Raw genomic sequence first — 18,626 nt, 5'->3', positions numbered from 1 at the left:
AAAGCTGTTAAGTTAAAATAGATTTAGTGAGCAGTCTGGCTTATTTTAATTTCTGTCTCCCTTTTAGAAGGTATAAAAAGAAGGGTCGCCACCGACTTCCAGGTTGGTGGGTATGGCTTGGTTTGGAGTCCATCAGAGGCCTGCTGCTTTTAGGATCAGGTGGTGTTCAGACTGCATGGCCCCGACAATTCCATTCTGGCCATCATGCTGGCTATGCTGAGACTTCCCCCACACCATTCTGGAAACTTCTAAAGTACAGCAAGTCAGCTTTCTCCAGAACTCCTTAGGAAGAGGGACAGGAAATCACAGATCATATGATCTGCTTTCATTGTCTCCCCCCTCCATGTGATTGGTCTTGTGCTTAAATTCTCAAAGGCAGTTTAATATACCATCGCCAGAGGTTTACATTTTACTTGCTTTCCTCCTCTTTTTGGTATTCTGAAACTCCTCCATGTTGTCTTGGGTGTGACCCACCACAGCATCAGAGCCTTACTGTTGTTTTATGAAACACAGAAAAAAACCATTTTTATCCTCTTAATACAAAATTGTCCAAAATGAGGTGTGGCTAAATGATGTACACGACTTAGAGCTCCCTGGTGGTTTTCTCAGTGTTCCAGGGTTGGATTCATGGGATCCAGGAAGATGCAGCGTTTCCAAACTGCTGAACACAATGACACAGCAGCTCAGGGATGTCTGACACGTGCCCTTGCTAGATCTCTGGCTGGAAAACAGGATAACCTGGCATCAGTCTTACAGATATGGGCAAATGGCACCATAACTTCTAGCCTTTGAGACCTGAAAAATGTCACGTGGCTCTCTCTGTAGGCAGCATCTGAGAAGCAAAGGGACACTTTGAAATCCACACAGGAGTCGCCATCCCAACATGCTGCACACATGACCCACACACTGTGCTGTCCCCAGGGCCAGCTTCCCCATGGAGTTTTGGTACTGCTCTCCAGCCCTAGTCCTCTGCACTGGGAAAGATTTTAGGCCCAGATTTCTTTTCTGGTGGAGGCCGGAGCTATTGAATTTCTAAATTGATATTTATGTATAGCTTTTCTAAGAGACTTATCTTTCATTCATATTTCAAAACCAGAATTCAAAAAAGATTCCTTTACCTAAAAAAGAAAAATTAGGCCTAGAAAAGAAAGAAGATTAACAAACAGGGTTATAAACTAGATGGGTAATGGGTAAGGCAGCACAAACTGTAAGTCATGGCAATGGTGCATTAAAAAGCTTTGAGAATTTGAGCAAAAGGGCAATCATTCTAGGTGGGGGGCAACGAGAGTGGATTATAGGATCTGTGGCATCCTGTCCCACCTTCCTCAGGGATTCAGTAGAACCTTAAGCCTTCTAGACTGGAAGTTTCCAGAAACGTTAAGGGGAAGTCCTATTAATCTTTCCAGTAATTGAGACCTTTAGTAAAAAGAGCAGTATCCACATTTTAGTCTCTTGACGATCACACCTTACACAAGACTTCAGAAGCCATATCTGGAGCTCATGAATATTTTTCGTTTTCATTTACTGTTGGTAGGGCAGAATAGTGATTGTAGCACATACTTATACAGTGCTTACCATGTTCCAGGCATGGTTCTGAGAGCATACAAACATGAACTTATTCCCTCTTCTCACCCACAATGCAAACACAACTACCATTACCATCCCCATCTCTTGGATGAGGAAACTGAGACATTAAAATTAAAATTTTAATTTAAAATAAAAAATTTGCCCCAAGCCACTGGGCATAGTAGTGATTTGGGAGGCTGAGGCAGGAGGATTTCAATTTGTGGCCAGCCTCAGCAACTTAGCACCTGAAATAACTTAGTGAGATTGGTCTCAGAGAAACAAAACAAGGGCTTTAGGATGTGGCTCACTAGTTAAGAGCCCTTAGGTTTAATCCCCAGGCTCCCCTACCAGGAAAAAAACAAAACCAAAAAAACTGGCCCAGGCCACACACAGCCAGTAATAGGTCGCAGCTAGAATACAGACAGACTGGCTCCAGAGTTGGTGCTTTCACCAGCAAAGTGTCTGAATTGTAATTTGTTAGAGTATTTAGGAATCCTGGAGTTAGGGATGCTTGAAAATGCTAGCAGAATAATGGAAGGTGGAAAACTAAAGAAAATAATATTTGCGTAAGAAAGGCTTGAAAGAAAGAGGGTGTGTCTTTGGACAAAGCTACTTAAAGCCTGGCAGGCTTTTACTTTCTTTGAATGAAGGTTGGTTGATGACTTGAATCAGCCCATTAGGAAAATTAAAGATTGGGTTTCAACCTACAATTACCTGGCCTGTAATCCTATCACTTTGCTGAAAGTTTTGTGTAAATAAAGAAGCAAGAAAGACCAAAATGAGCAGCTGGTGTTATTTCTCTTTTGAAACAGGTATGTTCTGATTGGAAAAGATGTTTAATGAATGGTCTGAGCCGGCTCACCAGATGCTAACAATGAAACATTTAACTCTACCAATTGAAGGTTTCTGCCTCAGAAGAGCAGGTACACCCCTCACCTGTCTGACAGCATTGTAGGAGTAATTAGCAAACAGGGAATTCAAGAATGAATTAAAGAACTGAACTATGAAGTCTTCATTCAAATACTGGCTATGTCTTCCAGGAGGGGCCGCCACGTTTATGGAGACAAGGTGGGCAGGAAGTAGTGAGATTACTTTCCTCCTTTTCTGTGCTGTGAATGAAGAGTTGTTAGTTTTTGAAAGAGAAAATCTGGATAATGTTCACACTCCAAGGTGTGAAAACACCAAAAACAGAATGAGAATTTCATGTGACAAAAATAACACAAGGTCACAAGAATATATTTAACATGGTCACCAACACAGAACTGTTCCATCTGACTAGCTCTGGAAAGCTTTATCTTATATTACAGAATGTTTTAGATGTGTTTTTAATGTAACCAAAAAATAAAAAATAAATAAAAAAACAACCCACTTGAACATTTTAAGTCTGAGGGGAAGAGAAGCTGACGGTGTGATATGAGCTATAGGTTTTGCCACCACCTACACCATCTAAACTTAGTTCTCCCTAAAATGTAGCATTGATAATCTTTTTATCAGTAGTCAATGGGACTTCTCCTGTTAAGTGGTAATTGTGAGAAAGCTGTGACCCAAATTCACACTGACTACATTTAATATCTATTTTATTTTGTCAGCATGGCCCTGGATCATCTTCCTTATGGCACCGTGTTTGTGATGAACAAAAGCCTCACAAGACCTCTCTTCTGAGTTACAAGAATATGGCAGTTTTGATCTGGGGAATAAAAATCAGAGTTTAACCTTAGATCCATCTCTCTTGAAAAGTTTGACTCAGAAATATGTGGTTTCTCTTGGCCAGATGATAAATATCCTGATAACATACCTCCTATCTTCATTCAGCCTCAATGAGCTGAAAGTTGGAGATTAAAGATCCCATTTAGAAGACTTCTTGGCAGAGAAAGAAGAGAATCTTAGGAGTCATTTTGGGAAATGTTTTTCTAATTTCCTGTTTTCTCCTTTGAATATTTAACCATCATATTTAATCATGATACAGAGAATTCTCGTTCTCACAGACTCCTGCGAACGAGAATGGTCATCTTTGTCAACACGTGAGTGGGCAAAGTCCTACTTTGCATTCTTCTCGGAACACGGAGGAGCATAAAGACAAGTACAGTCAAGGTGTCTAATGTGATGGTTCTCAGCCTCAGATGCACAGCAGAACTGCTGGGTGGCTTCTAAGAATATGACAATGTCTGGATCTATCCTGAGAGGGGGTGCCTGGGTGGGGGGGAGAGGTCCTGGCAACGTTGTCCCTGGAGAGCTCCCAGGTGAGTGTATCCTGGGACAGGTTAAAAAGCCAGGTCTGCTAAGGAGGCAGAGGATGAAGGCTCTGAGGTAGACGGATGGGCCACTGTAGGCCAGCTCTGCCATTTACTCATGATGGGAACTGGGATGAATTATTTGGGTTCTTCGAGGCTTGGTTTTCCAGTTTGGATAGTGAGATCAGTCATAATTATTGTATAGATTGTTGTGATGATTACATGAGATAATAAGGCGAGCAAAGTATTTAATCCAATGTGTAGTATATAGTAGGCACTAAATAAATGCCAGGCCTACCTTTCAACATTTGACATGTTTTCACATCTACTTTCTGGTACAATGTTCACTTTGACCTTGTGACATAGGACAAAAATATGGGCTTGCAAGCTTGGATATCTATGTCTGGCTTATTTGAACCTTTCTATCATTTTATTATTGAAATACTTCCATATCCTCTGAGGAATGTCAGGATTTCAGTCTTCAGAGCTCTTTCCCCTCCATCTGTCCATTCTCTGAGTGATCTCATCCTGTCCAACAGCTTAAAATAATACAGTCTGAACATTCCAGCCAGGAACAGAGCTCCAGACTGCACCAGATGTGGAAGAGAACCTCAAACTTCCACATTCCAAACTGAACTCTTGACCTGCTCCCACATCCCTCTTCCACCACCCAAATCTGTGCCTCTACGGCTCCCTTCATCCAGTACATGGTAACCCCACCCTTGTAGGATCTTTTAATTCTTCCAATATTTCCAGCTCAGCAGCAATTCCCATTAATTCTGTGTTTAAAATGCAGCCATAATGTAAGGCTTCTTGCCTCTTCCACCGCTGTTACACTCCACTCAACCACCCTCTGCTTTTGTCTGGATTCAGATCACTTAACTAGTCCTTCCACTTCTTTCTGTTCCACCCTTCCATGCACCCAACCCATCTATACTTCACAGGAGAGCCCCAGGCATCCCTTCAAAGTGACAGTATGATTTTGTCACTTACCCAATGGCTTTCCCTCTCATTCTGAGCAAAAAGTAAATCTATACAATGACCTGAGTCCTAACCCAATGTCACAGACCCCCTCGCCCATTACCTTAACCCACTGTTCTCTCTTGCCCCTGCAGTCTGCTTCCTGAATACTGTTCTACCTCTCTCCTCAACCACACCAAGCACACTGGGGACTTCTGGCTGGTCTCCTTCCCCTAAATATCTACATGTTCGGTTCCTTTTCCTTCAGATCTTTGATCCATGGCACCCTTTAAGCCCCAAACTTCTCTACTTCCACCCAGGCCCTCTATCTATCCTCCTTCCTGTTATTTCTCTCCAGAACATCACCATTGGATGTTATGTTTTGGATATTAGGTGTCCCCCCAAAACTCATGGGAGACAATGAGAGAAGGTTTACATGTGAAATGTTTGGATTATTAAAGTCATAACTCAACCAGTGAATTAATCCCCTGATAGAGATTAACTGAGAGGTAACTAAAGGCAGGTAGGGTGCATTGGAAGGAGGTGAGTTCCGGGAAGTATATGTTTTGTCTTTGTTGAACAGAGCTCCCTCTCTGCTTCCTGATTGTGTCCTGGGTCACTTTCTTCCACCGCGGTGTTCTGCCCCAGCTCAAGCCCTAAGAAATGAAGCTGGTTTTCTATGGACTGAGATCTCTGAAACCATGAGCCCCTAAATCAACTCTTCCTCCTCTAAAATTGTTCTTGTCAGGTCTTCTGATCACAGCAGAGAAAAAGCTGACTAACACAGATGTGTTCTACACCTAAGGGTTTGTTTACTTATCCCCACTGGAAAGGGCAAGAATTTTATTGCTCCTTTTTGGTGCTAGTGATTAAACCCAGGGGTACTTTACCACTGGGCGACATCCCTAGTCCTTTTTTTTTTTTTTTTTTTGAGACAGGGTCTTACTAAATTGCTGAGGGTCTCATGAAGTTTTAGAGACTGGCCTCGAATTTGAGATTTTCCTGTCTCAGCCTCCTGAATCACTGGGATCATCAGCAAGTGCCACTGCACCTGGCAGGGCAAGAACTTTTTTGTGTTTTGTTCCCTGTTGTACCTCTGGGGCCTACAAAGAGCCCAACACATAGTAGGCACTGACTGAACACTTGATGAAAGAATGAATGCATGGATGAATGCAGACTTTCAAAGTATCTCTTCATTAGCGTCTTTATAGAGCAAACCTGCAGCAAAGGTTGTTGTGCGAGGTGTCACCACTACAATGCCATCAGCATGCTCAGTTTCAATACAGATGACATTCCAAACCTACTGGCTTCTGGGCCCAGCCACTTTTGAGTTGTGTTTGATTTTATGTATCCTCCCACCCCCAGGGTAACTTGTCAAAAACCTACTGGGTACCCCACAGCTTTAACCAGTGTGCAGCCAACTTTAATTTGTGGCTGGAGCTGTTTGGATGGGCTGTGGATGGGGATGAAGATGTGTGCCCGTCCCTTGCTTTGCAGCTGCAAGTTCGTTTTTTCTTTACTGTAGAGAACCAAGACACTGGCTGTCATTAAATACACACGATCTGGTTTATAGTGTCTGGCTCGATTAAGGGAACTTCTGGGAAGAGATGTGAACAAATAAATAATTGGAGAGATGCAATGTGGAAAGGAGGATTGTTATTCATCCAACTCTGGTTGCAAGTTGAGACCGAGATACGCCTTCAAGTGAGTGGGATCTCCTGGGTGAGCTTCTTCACTTCAAGACAGTAAACAAGAGCCGATCTGTAATGCACACGTTAGTATGCTAGAGGCAAACTTTCTAAATATTAATAATAATAAACAAATCCCTCTGCAACTGACATTGAAGGTGCTGATGAATGGGAAGTCCTGGGAAATGGGATACCGTTGGCTCTCTGGCCATGGTCAAGGCCTCTTCAGAGAGGACACGACGCAGGATGACAGCACATGTTCCCCTTACTGATTGTGGACTTACCCGCTTGGAAATATGGGCTGTATATGACTTAGGGCACATGAGCTAATCACTAATGTGTAAAATGCATTCCTTAGAGATACTTTTGACTATGACAGGGTGTGTTTTAGTTTGAAATGAATATGAAACTGTGGAATTAAAAGATTTTAACACCAAGAGCTGACATTACAAAGTACAAAGTGCCACAGAGTCCGTATACAGTTTGAGGTGTCACTGCGGAATACATGGGATTTTTCACAGCTCCTTGCCACTGGCTGTTGGGTGATAACTGCAGGTAAGCTCAGGAGACACCTGGCCCCTCCTGCCCTTGCTCCATCGTTCAGGCTGAGTGGACAGCAGACAGCTGATATGCTTGCTGCTTTTAGGTATTTCTGATGTGATGGAAATTTGTTTTTGTGGTGCTGTGCTTGGGATGGAACCCAGAACCTTGTGTGTGCCACTGAGCTACACCCCAAGTGCTCTGCCACTGAGCTACACCCCAAGCCCAGGATGTGGACTTTGATGTCAGGGACCCTCTTTTAGATTCTGACTATGCCACCTACCAGCTAGGCGATAGGGTGATCTCACCTCAGTACCCCTTGGTTTGTACATCTGCTCAAGATGAGGGTAAAACAAAACAAAACACCTCTAAGTGTGGCTATAAGTTCACATGAGACAAAGAGTGGAAGTACCTAGTGCCTGACACAGAGCCAACACCCCCAGCTACCAGGCCGCTACTGTTGTTATTATTAGAAGTAGTTTTGGGTTCAGATTTAGTGTTTACAGGACTGACCAGGGAAGGGGCTCACGCAGAGTCATTCAGGAGAAGGTCTGGGCACTTCTGAAACTTTTTTTAAGAGTGGCAAGGCATGGGGTCTGAGCCTTCCTCCCCACCGCCTCCCCCACCTCCGCTGCCTTCATGTGCTTACGCGTATTCTCCACATGACCACGACAATTTGCTGCCCTTCCAGAGATGTTTGGATTGCAGGGATTCTGTCGTCTTCTCTCTCTCTTAAATCTGCCCACGGTATCTACAGCTCTGAGAGGGTTTTTGGAAAATCATACATACTTCCTTCCATAGAGAGTTTTATATAAGGATAACTTATAAGGCATTCTGAAATTATTTTAAGTAAGCTTCAATTTTACCCTTAGCCTGTGAGGAAGATGTGGTCTTAAGGAAAATGAGACCCACTTCTGGAATGAGTGCTAGGTGTGATGAATGTGAAATGGATGATTTTCTTTTGTTTGAATTGTATCTGATGAAACACCAGCACACTTTCACATGCACATGCTTAGGTAACTGGATTGGCACAAAGGGAACTTGAAAGGGTATCTGAAGTTAGGCAAAAATATGAAAACCTACCTACAGACCAGAAAGACTTGAGTCAGGGTTTTACCTTTCTTAGGACCACAACATCACACACTGACATCAAGGAACAAGGAAGTGGGCAGTTCCTGGAAATGAGGGTTCAGGTCTACTGAGCTGTTTTCTTTTTAATTTTTATTGTTTGTTTATTTATTTTAATTAATTTATTTGCTTTTATGTGGTGCTGAGGATCAAACCCAGTGCCTCACATGTGCAAGGCAAGCGCTCTACCACTGAGCTACAGCCCCAGCCCTATTGTTTATTTACTTTTAAACAGCATTTAGTAGTGTGTTATGAGCACTTATGTCCTAAGTATCTCTTTTTGACTAATGATGAGGAAATAAATTTCTAAAAGTGGCTTATAGGAAGGCCAGGCTAAAGTAAAAAAAACCCAACCATTCAAACTTGTCCCACCATCATCAAAACGCACTTTCATGAAGCCTGACTGGGCTTCCCTAAGGGGTTCGGGGCAGGGGCCAGTGTCTCTGGAGGCTGTGAGGTGATCCTGGGTGTGTGTCACAGGGCAGTTTTCACCCTTGAAGGCACACAGTAATCTTTTGAAGTCTGTGATCTCAGAGTCTTATCCTTAAAAATTCTGAATCACTAGGCCCAAGCCAAGGCCTGATTTTTATTTTATTTTTTTTAGGAAGCATTCACTATAAGTTTGAGGACCATTCTTTGGGGAGTATGAAATCTATGGTGTCCACGTGAGGGGCCCCAGGTTCTAAAACTAAATACTTCAGCCTTTTGCCATTAGAAAACTATCAAATGACAGAACTAAAAGGGCTCAGAGATCATGTGGCCTGAACTTTTCATGGTGAGTGGACAGCAGGACTGAGAGGCTCACTGAGCAGGGAGCTTTCTGCAGAGCCACTCTCTCTGTGGCTCAGCGCAGTGGCTCACAGTCAGACCTGTGTCAAGTCCTGGCTCTGCCATTTGGGATCATGTGTCTTAGAAAGTTACTTGTCACTATGAACTTCATTGTTGTTATCTGGGGTGACTGTGGGAGTCACGTGAGCTGGTGCATGCAAAGTACTTCAGGGAAGTGACCTCTAGTTGGTGTGCAACTTTCAGATTTTTCCAGGTAGCCAATGTCTAATGTGCAGGGGCCAGAGAAGTTCAGGGTCGGTAAAGGTTAGCACACCTCTACCACTGTGCCAGCAGGCTTCAATGAAAGGAAATGCCCCCATCCAGGCATCTTTTTTTTTTTTTTTAACTCAATATGTATTACCATCCAAGTACAAAAATAGGCAGTGCAAACTATCCTGTAAACTGGCAGTCCCAGCCCTGTCCTTTCAGGTGCCTCCAGCACCATGCATGAGGGGTCTCTCAAAGCCCCCACACTGTTACATTCCAGTGTAGGATGGGTGCTCCTTTCAGTCAGCCTCAGGCAAGCACAGCTCCTCCTCACCTGAGCTGAACACAAACCCAGGAGGGATCAAGCCTTCAGCACAACCCTGAGGATTTCATATGCAGGCTGTGGAATTTGCTAGATTCTTCTAGCAAGTGGTAAGTGTTTCTAAAGTTTTTAGGCAGTCCGCATACTAATGAGAACCCATTTATTACATTTATCATGTAAAGCAGCATGTCAGTATTTCACCAATCAAAACCTACTTCTGAATTCATTATGCTAATTAGTAAAGTCTCTAGCTGTTAGACAGATAGACAACAAAAGTATTTGTTGTAGCTGCCCTTGGAGTATTTCCTTTCTGATAAACAGTAGCTGAACACTCCAGTGAGAATTTTCTATTAGAGCAATTGGCTGTCCCTGGTGCTGAAGTGTAAATTAAATAGTACATGCAAAACTGCCACACTGTCACAACACAAAAATATTTTAAAGCAAATAACATCCCTAACAGTACTTGATGCAATGTTGGCCTGTGAAGTACCCACTTGAAGTTTGCTGATATTATTTACTGCGACTGAAAACACATTGAATAGAGCAACAAAAGGTATAGAAACTCTCTTACATAAGTTAAATAATAATCTAAATAAAAGTAATCTTATATTACTTAACTCAATAATTACTCTAAGACATAATTTAGCTCTGATTTTTCTAAATCAGAACTGTGGGTAGAGTCAGGTGACAAAGGGAAGGATAGCTGGAGCTATAGCCTAATGGTAACTCTTAAGAAAGGGGATGAAATCTCACAAAGCAAGGTATAAACTGTATTTTTCAGACTTTAGATTAGAACCTATTAGTGAGTTGCAAAATCACTAATCACTGGATCACATTATAAGATGCATTTCTAAGTGTATGTTGTAGTTTAAAACATTTTCTAGCCCCTGGTCTAGAAAAGAGAGCAGGAGGAGAAGTGTGTGGTAGCAGGCTTTGGATCTACTGGCAAACATCTGGAATATCATTAAGATGAATAATATGTGAGGGCCTGGCTGGGATCCTTCAAATGAGTTTTATTATCTTAAGTTCATCCTTGTGACCCAAGATCTGGAACCCTGGGGTCTTCCCTAATTTTGATCACAAACCTAGGTATGCTAGCAATGATTTTGAGACATCAAATTTAATAAAAAATCTAAAGTAAAATAGTTCAGAAACTTCTCAGGAAGATAAGTACATTACTTTGTTTGAGAAATAGCACATGCTGACAGACGCTCCTTAACTTTCTTTAGCCTGGTGGCAAAATCTACAGGATTCATGATTTCAATGGTGTCTTTAAGAATCTGTCAAATGGCAGAGGTTCCCACACTGCTTTTCCTTTCAGAACTGTAAACAGAGGCAAACTGCAGGGCAGGAATATATTTATGGGCTATACTCCAAAGATTCTATTTTCTGTCTTGACTCTGGATTTCCATTTCCACTTTAACAGCGTATTGTCAAACAGCACTGTGGCTCTTTTCGAGATCAGAGTGCAGACAGTGTAGCCTCATAAAAGGTGAGGCTGGCTCACCGAGACCCATTGTAAGTAGCATATAACCTTTTGTTTAAAATAAAGTAAATATAAGGAACATGTGCCAGTTCATGATTGGGCCACATGGAAACACATGTTCATGGGAACAAATGCAGATGTTAAATTTTGAAGCTGTCTTACAAGCAGCAGTGTATTCAGAAACAATTTTCCTTTTTGAGCAAGTAACAGAACATTTCAAACCCATGCCAAGATCTCACATCTCTAGAACTTAGAATCTATTCTTTGCTCAAAGTGCTTTCATACCCTATAACCATGTTCAATTCTGAAAGTTAAGACTGGAATTTAGACTCTCTAAGTTACATGATCTGAGATAAGTTTTTAACAGTTTTTTCTATGCTTTCAATTCTTCATATGCAAGGTGAGATAATTACTGATTTGCTAATAATTCAAGATTGTTAGGTAACATAGGTTGCTTTCAGAAACTACTGTGCAATTGTGGGGTAGTTTTGTTAAGATAATCTTCATGTGTTAATAGAATCTCAGATAAGCTTTGGTGTGAAAGAATACCAGAAAAGCAAACTTTCAATTTCAATGGTATTTCAATTCTGTTTCCTCTTGGGAAGGTGACTCAGATGTTGTTAAGTGATACTTTTGGCCCAGATTGTAGGTTGTACTTTAACATTTCTGAAAAACTTCCAATTAAAACTGAAAAGAAAATCCCCTTAACATTCTATCTCTCAAACAACTCTTCGGAGAGTGCAGATATGTTCTGACCTATGTAGGAAGTAGCACCAGCCATATTTCCTTTCCTGTGACACTATTTACAGAACTATTCCTTTCAAGAGTTCCTTTCCTTTGAATACAGAGAAATGTTATTTCATAGGACAGAAATATCAATTGTAGACTCACAGAAACTTAAACCTGGAAGAAAATATCATTTTGCCCATCTTCTCATAGTACAGATGGGTAAATGAGACCAACAGCAGTTCAGTGGTTTGTTCCAACTGCTGTAAAAGGACAGGAACTGGAACACAGGCTAGAATCAGGTTGTGTTCTTTCCACTCTTGCCTGAATCATATGTCAACAAAAATGCTACATGCTTTTAGCATAATGCATAGTTTCTTGTCAGCCATGTAAGTGTGACCACAGACCCACAATGAAGTATAGACATGAGGAATAGCTACCTTAATTTGCCTTTGTACACATGTCCAGAAAAGCCAGGACAGCTGGTGGGGAAGTACATGCCTGCCATCTTACAACTCAGTAGGCTGAAGCAGGAAGACTACAAATTTGAGGCCAGCCTGAGCAATAGTTTTTTTTTGGAAGACTCTGTATCAAAATAAAATATTTTAAAAAGTGGGAAAAAAAAAGTCCTGGGGCTGTAGCTCAGTAATAGAGCACCCTGGGTTTAACCCCTAGCACTGGGGGTGGATGGGACATGTATTGAACATTTAGTAAATCTCATGACATTCTAGAATTGAAATTGCATGCATTGAATTTCGAAATGCATTTACAAATAACAAAAAACTGGCAATATATAATTGGCTGTCAATAGTCTTGTGTACTTTCATTTTGCTACTCAAAAAACATTGAAAACTAGGGCTGGGGATGTGGCTCAAGCAGTAGCACGCTCGCCTGGCATGCTCGCAGTCCGGGTTTGGTCCTCAGCACCACATACAAACAAAGATGTTGTGTCCGCCGAGAACTGAAAAATAAATATTAAAAAAATTCTCTCTCTCTCTTTTAAAAAAAATTGAAAACTAACATAAACATATGCTTGACTTAAGAACCTCAAACATCCTGAAACAGTCTCTTTCTAGGTGTAGTGAGAAAAATTTCTACATATGTTGAAACTCTAAGCAAAACGATTTAAATACTCAAGAGAAAATGATAAGTAGAACACCAATTCCATGGGATATCTGGGATGTAATTTCTTTCTTAATGAAATCTATTGACTGACTGTGCACCGAGCCATTCTTAACCAGGGTGCAAGCTGTTTTTCCATCTTTACCACATATAATATCTTCTTGCTATTGTACAAATATCACCATCAAACTAGAGAATAATTTGGGAGAGTTCGTGGCTTCTATGGCAACCCACAGCAAGTGATGCTGTCTTGACAAAATATAAAATTGCCTCCAACCCTGAGTTGAAACTATAGGAGCGCAGCAAACAAGCCCTGTAGTATTGTTTTAGATGAAGCACAGTGATAGCTCTGCGCTTCCTTCAGGCCTCCTCTTTCTTACTGAACGAACTCCAGGGAATGGCATCATGTCAGGCTTTCCAGATGGATTATGTGAAGCCATAGCTCAATGTCATTTTCAATAGGAAGCCTCATAATTAAAGGTCAAATAGTCACTTCATCTGCAATCAATCAATAGAAAAAGTACTAATACGAAGAACTAATCAATCAATGGCAAATGCACTAATAAAAGCAATGAATCAAATTCAGCATGTGTGTAGATGCAAGTATGTGGAAGGGATTGGGACAGGGCAGAAGCAAGAACAATAAAGTAAACTGAAGGTGTATGCACAAGAGAATATTCAGAAAGCTTCTCAAGCAAGAGTTTTCATCTTTGGTTTATTAGTTATATGAGTACCACTTGGTTTACAATGATTTATTTTTATATATAAATATTGGATGTAATAATAAACAGTATTTTATAAGCTTGATTCATGTATTCTATTTGGATGTGTATATGTGTGTACATAAGTGCATGTGTAGATGTAAAATCATTAGTAGAAATACTATGGCAGCGATTGCAGAACGGAAAGGTTTGTTTTTAAAGTGCACAGAAACTACATTATTATCTGTTGTATTTCACCTTTGTATTGAGATCTGAGAGAAAATAGCACTGAGTCATATTACTTGAAAAATTTCCCTGCTTTGGGGAATATGAATTTTTCACACTCAATGTGATGTTCTTACAATTCCATGCAAATAAGAATTTCCCTTAGGATGATAAATATCAGCCTGTCGCTCAGGTCAATCCTCTGTGTCAGTGACATCAGGTCCCCAGAAGAGGAAAATGTGCATTGTATCTTGTGAAAATGGACATAGTAAAATTATAGGGCTTAATAAACTTCTTCTAGAAACTGCATCCAAATATCCATTGATATAAGTGGAAATAAGGATCATCTCTCTGAGACAAGAGGAACAACAAAGAGGCCATTTTTCATAAATGCTACCAAGAAGACTAGAGGAGGGAAGGCAGGTGTGATCAAAGTATGGCAGGATAATCAAGCTGAAAATAAAATTCTCTAATCTTACTGCTAAGGAACCTGAGACCAGATCAAGTATCTAGGTCTTACAGTTCAAGAGACTTTAAATTTGTCATGCTGAAAGAAACCCAGGATTTATACTATGTGGTTACAGATACCACAATAGTTTATTGGAGTACCATATTGGAAGATCTAAATACCTGTTTTATGGAAGAACACTGCAAAATCAAACAAAAGTCCAGGTTTACCCAACTCTTTTTAGCAAAAAAAAAAAAAAACCCACTTTTGATCTGGTTTCAGAGCACCTACCTGCTTGTCTGCAAATGAGATATCAGAAAGCAGAAGAAGGAAGAGTATATAGCTTTGGGATTAAGAAAAATGAAGAGACAAAAAGAAAAAAACAAAGAAAACTGATCACACTGTAGTATGCCTCTTGGGTATGCTTCCTGTCTCTCTTCAGCATATCAAGTATTAGCAGCACAGAAGAACATCATGGAGAAACCCTAAATCATCCACTTTGGTTTTACTGTCAAAAGCGAATCCCTAAGAGGGGGTTAGGTTTAAAAGCCCTTTGCAGGAACGCACTGGCCATCCATGGTACAGTGGGTGCTCTGAGGACCTGGGATCATCTGATCCCTGGACTCTTCACCACCTCTGGAATCCCTTTCTTTATACAAGCCCCTTAATTTGTGGAAGACTCAGAACACCAGACATGGCATCCACAAAAACACACATGGGAACATATGGGGTGAGTTCTTTGAGGTCATTAAAGGGTTAATCCAATTTTTAAACCATTTCCAAATTTGGTCAGACTGATAAAGATTTTATCAGGCAAATACATTTAGGACTAATAAAAAACATTCTGAAAATTCTTTACTTTTTAGTTTACATTTGGACTTTCTTTTAGTGATGTCATTTTCTTAAGTGAGTCAGAAGCCAAAATGCAGAGGAATTTTTAATATGAGTTTTTGCCACAAAATGCCTACCACCCCAAGGAGTTTGTGTATGATGTATATTTCAATAAAGTTTCTGATTACTTAATGACTTTTAATGACTAAAAACATATATTCTGGGTGTCTAAGAGGTTATTGGAATAACTGCACTAAATTGGATAAAGCTAAGCAGAAAATAGCACTTTTCTTCTTAATTTGTTTTTGTCAAAATACTTATTTCACTCTTAGTGCTAATTTGACTGAGTAAATATTAGATCACTATACTGTTTCTCTCTATAGAAAACAATATAATATTTCAAAATGAATTTCAAGCGGATGTGAATATTGAATTAAGAGAATAACATTTTTCCTACCTTGCTTTGAGCTCCTAATAAAGAAGTTAACATTTTCCAGGGGCAACTCTGGAAACTTCCAAAGGGAATTTTTTGTAAACCCCTTTTTAGAAACAGTCCCAGCAGACTTCCACCCCCACCCCACCCCCGACTCTAATGTTAACATTCTACATTATCAACTTTTATGAGAATTAATACATGATTACAAATGAAGCTAAATCTGACAGTATTAACTGTAGGCCTTCAGAGATTGGTTGATCAAATGACAGTATCTCAGAGAATGGCTATCTTCACTTCATTAATACTCTTGATCTAAGAATGGACAATGCCTTATTTCTCTCAATTTGAAGAGTTCTGTATGAGTTTTAGTATCTTAAGATGCAACTCTGTGAGGGTAATACACCGTTTTAGCTCTGAGGATCACTTACCTAATGTGAGGGATTTGTGTGTAGAACAGAAAATGATAGCCACTGTGTCTGCTGGTGTGAAACCTGAATTATTCCTAGAAGCAAGAAAAAGGTTTGGTTTATTAAAATATTTGCATAAAATATTATTTAAAACATCCTAAATCAAATGTAGTATCTACCTTCATGTTGACATCCTTCAAACAATCTTGGTGACAGAGTAACTCTAGATTGAAATGTACAGAAGTGTCTAAATTTCTTTTTAGAGAACCACTTCTGAGACACTTATCCATTGAAAAGAAAATAGCTTTAATAATACGTGGTGTGGGGGTCACCTAAGATCACACATGTACCTAGCTGTTGGTATCGGGCTTTATGAAAACAATGTAGCAAGGATCTCTTCTGGATAAATCTTTAGATTGCCACTTGACATTATCCAGCATTTTGGAATAAAAAAAATTTTTTTTCTTACCAAAATATGATATTAAATGTGTGTTTGCTGCCATGAAGATATACTGTTTCTGGAGAAGCATTTTCAGATATATTAATTCTTCCAAGTTGCTGGGGTGGGGATTAGGTACTTCTGAAAGGTCTTTGCATGTGTGTAACCCCAAAAGGTAGGAGATATCATACCCCTATTTACAGATGAGAAAACTGAGGCACAGAGAAGGCGTGTCACTTTATCAGGGCCCTGCTAGTAAGTGACAGAGCTGGGATTTAAGTCTAGCTCATATGCCTGTGCTCTCAACTACTATGTTCTACTATCGTTATACAATCGGTTAAAAACAATTTTTACTTGCCAAAACTGGTTGCCTGTTATGAGGGGCCAGTGCTGTGGGTTAAATATCATAATCAAATTTCTTATGCTAGAATGTAAGGTTTAGAGAACACAAGCCAAAAAGGTTAGACGTGACTATTATTAGTATTGTAGCCTTATATTTTAGAAACTCTTCCTTCCTGGAAAGTTAGGCTTTGAATGATATAATGAGTTTATTTATTCATCACCCCCCCTACCCCTCGAATTCTGACAAAAGTCTGCTCATAGAAAAATGTGCAGAAACGGACTTTTTACAGTAGCACATTTAGCCCTCTACCTGATCTTTAAGGATTTCTAATGAAAGAATCCACATTTCCCTTAGTCTCCTCATTCCCATGTATAACTTTTGCTGGAGAAAAATCTTAACTATTTAGAAAAATCTCTAAAAAACCCCACTTCCTGTTTTCTTTGTCAAATGTTTACAGGAGGGAAGAAGAGCCCTCTCCTCTCCCTCGTTCCAGGTGCAGGTGTTAAGAGAATATTTAAATGGCCCTTGATCTCCTCTCCTCTGAGAACACATGCACATTTCTGTTTCCTAGCTAGACTTCCTTCCAGCTCTTTCTTGACATTGACTGGAGTTTTGGGATCTCGCCTCAGTTGAGGATTCCCCACAGATGAGTACCACCCGAGGACAGTAAGACTGCTTTGTTTCCACATTTGACTCGCCTGTGCATATGGTGATCCACTCTTAACTTTTTAAACATTGTGCTACATGACTGACACATTTCCTTCCCCTTTATTCTGCATGGCAGCTCTAATGGGAAGGACCTCTGTAATTCTGTAAATGAATGGGCTGAGAGATGAAAGTAGAACGAATACTTTATATAAAAGAGGGAGAAAAGAGTGGGGTATGTGTGAGAGAGGGAATTGTGGAAAGGGCCACTTCTAGCTTGGCAGGGAGTGGAGGATGCTGATGGAGTACACAGAGAACCCTTTAAGAGGCTGGGGGTGGTGACACTGCAGTACAGGAGTGCAGGGGACAGCTAGCCAACAGCAGGTTCTTCAGCCTGCCTTGTGACCAGGAGTGGGGACTTGGTAAGATGGGATGAGGGGAACCAGTGAGGAACCTGGGACAGTGGAGGACAGGATCAGAGATACGCTTAACAAGTAAGGCCCTAAGCAACTCAGTGAGACCCTGGCTCAAGATAAAAAAATAAAAAGGGCTGGGGACAGGGCTCAGTGATTAAGCACACCTGGGTTCAATCTCTAGCACCCCCCCCAAAAAAAAAACATACAAAAGTAAGCAGCCAGTATGGTATAAGACTGAAGTTGGTGAGGCCATGCAGGAAGCGGGAGCTAGAAGGGCCTGGATAAGAGCAGGAGATGGTGCTAGGAGACTCAGAATGATGAATAGACCTTGTCAACGTTCCCTTCCAACAGCTTGGGAGCAGCACATGCTCTGGGTGCAAGCACACCTGATTTTAAATCCAGACCATCCTTTTGCTTATATATAAAATGAGAATAATACTACCTGCCTCTTAGGACCTTTGTGTAGACGAAAACCAATATTTGTTAGGAATCTGACACATTAAAAGTATTTAATAACGCTGATTGATATTTCTACTTTATATTGTTTGGAAAGAGGAGAAATTAAAGAGATGTTAGAAACTTTGCACATCCAGGACTGAGATTAAGGTTTTAATGCGAGAGAGACCTTGTGGGGTTTGGGGAGAAGGCCAAGGAGTGAATGTTGAGGGGGCTGGGTGTGTGGAGTGAGAGGGACTGTGTTTTCAAGAAATCTGGCAAAGAGAAGAAAAGGATCTTGGGAAATACGAACAGAAGTATACACAGAGAGAGTGAAGGTACAGTGGAGAGAACTAACTGATGACTCCAAGTCCCCAAAGAGGGCCTGAGAGACAGGACTGGAGGGGTAAGCTGGAGACGGGGGTTTCCTATAGTCTCTGAGCTGAAAGCAAAAGTAGACAGAGTGGGTGAAAAGCAGAGGAAGAGTACCGGGGAG

General features: G+C 40.7%; 1 protein-coding gene across 4 annotated transcripts in view; it reads right to left on the bottom strand.

The window, feature by feature from the left end:
• The window catches only part of Slc10a7 (solute carrier family 10 member 7), a 245,540-nt gene that overhangs the window by 13,949 nt on the left and 212,965 nt on the right, over window positions 1–18,626 (bottom strand). For 3 of the 4 annotated variants that reach the window (XM_040293231.2, XM_078022058.1, XM_021727886.3), the window contains one exon: window positions 15,874–15,947. In XM_040293231.2, coding sequence (XP_040149165.2) covers window positions 15,874–15,947 — 74 coding nt within the window. Of the gene's footprint in view, window positions 1–12,479; window positions 12,644–15,873; window positions 15,948–18,626 lie in introns of those variants that run through there. The other variant, XM_078022059.1, reaches the window with a different exon arrangement.

This window comes from Ictidomys tridecemlineatus, chromosome 9 (assembly GCF_052094955.1).
Source record: "Ictidomys tridecemlineatus isolate mIctTri1 chromosome 9, mIctTri1.hap1, whole genome shotgun sequence".
In the NCBI taxonomy this organism is placed as follows: Eukaryota; Metazoa; Chordata; class Mammalia; order Rodentia; family Sciuridae; genus Ictidomys; species Ictidomys tridecemlineatus.
Note: the sequence above shows the minus strand (reverse complement) of the source record. Positions and strands in the feature narration are given on the sequence as shown.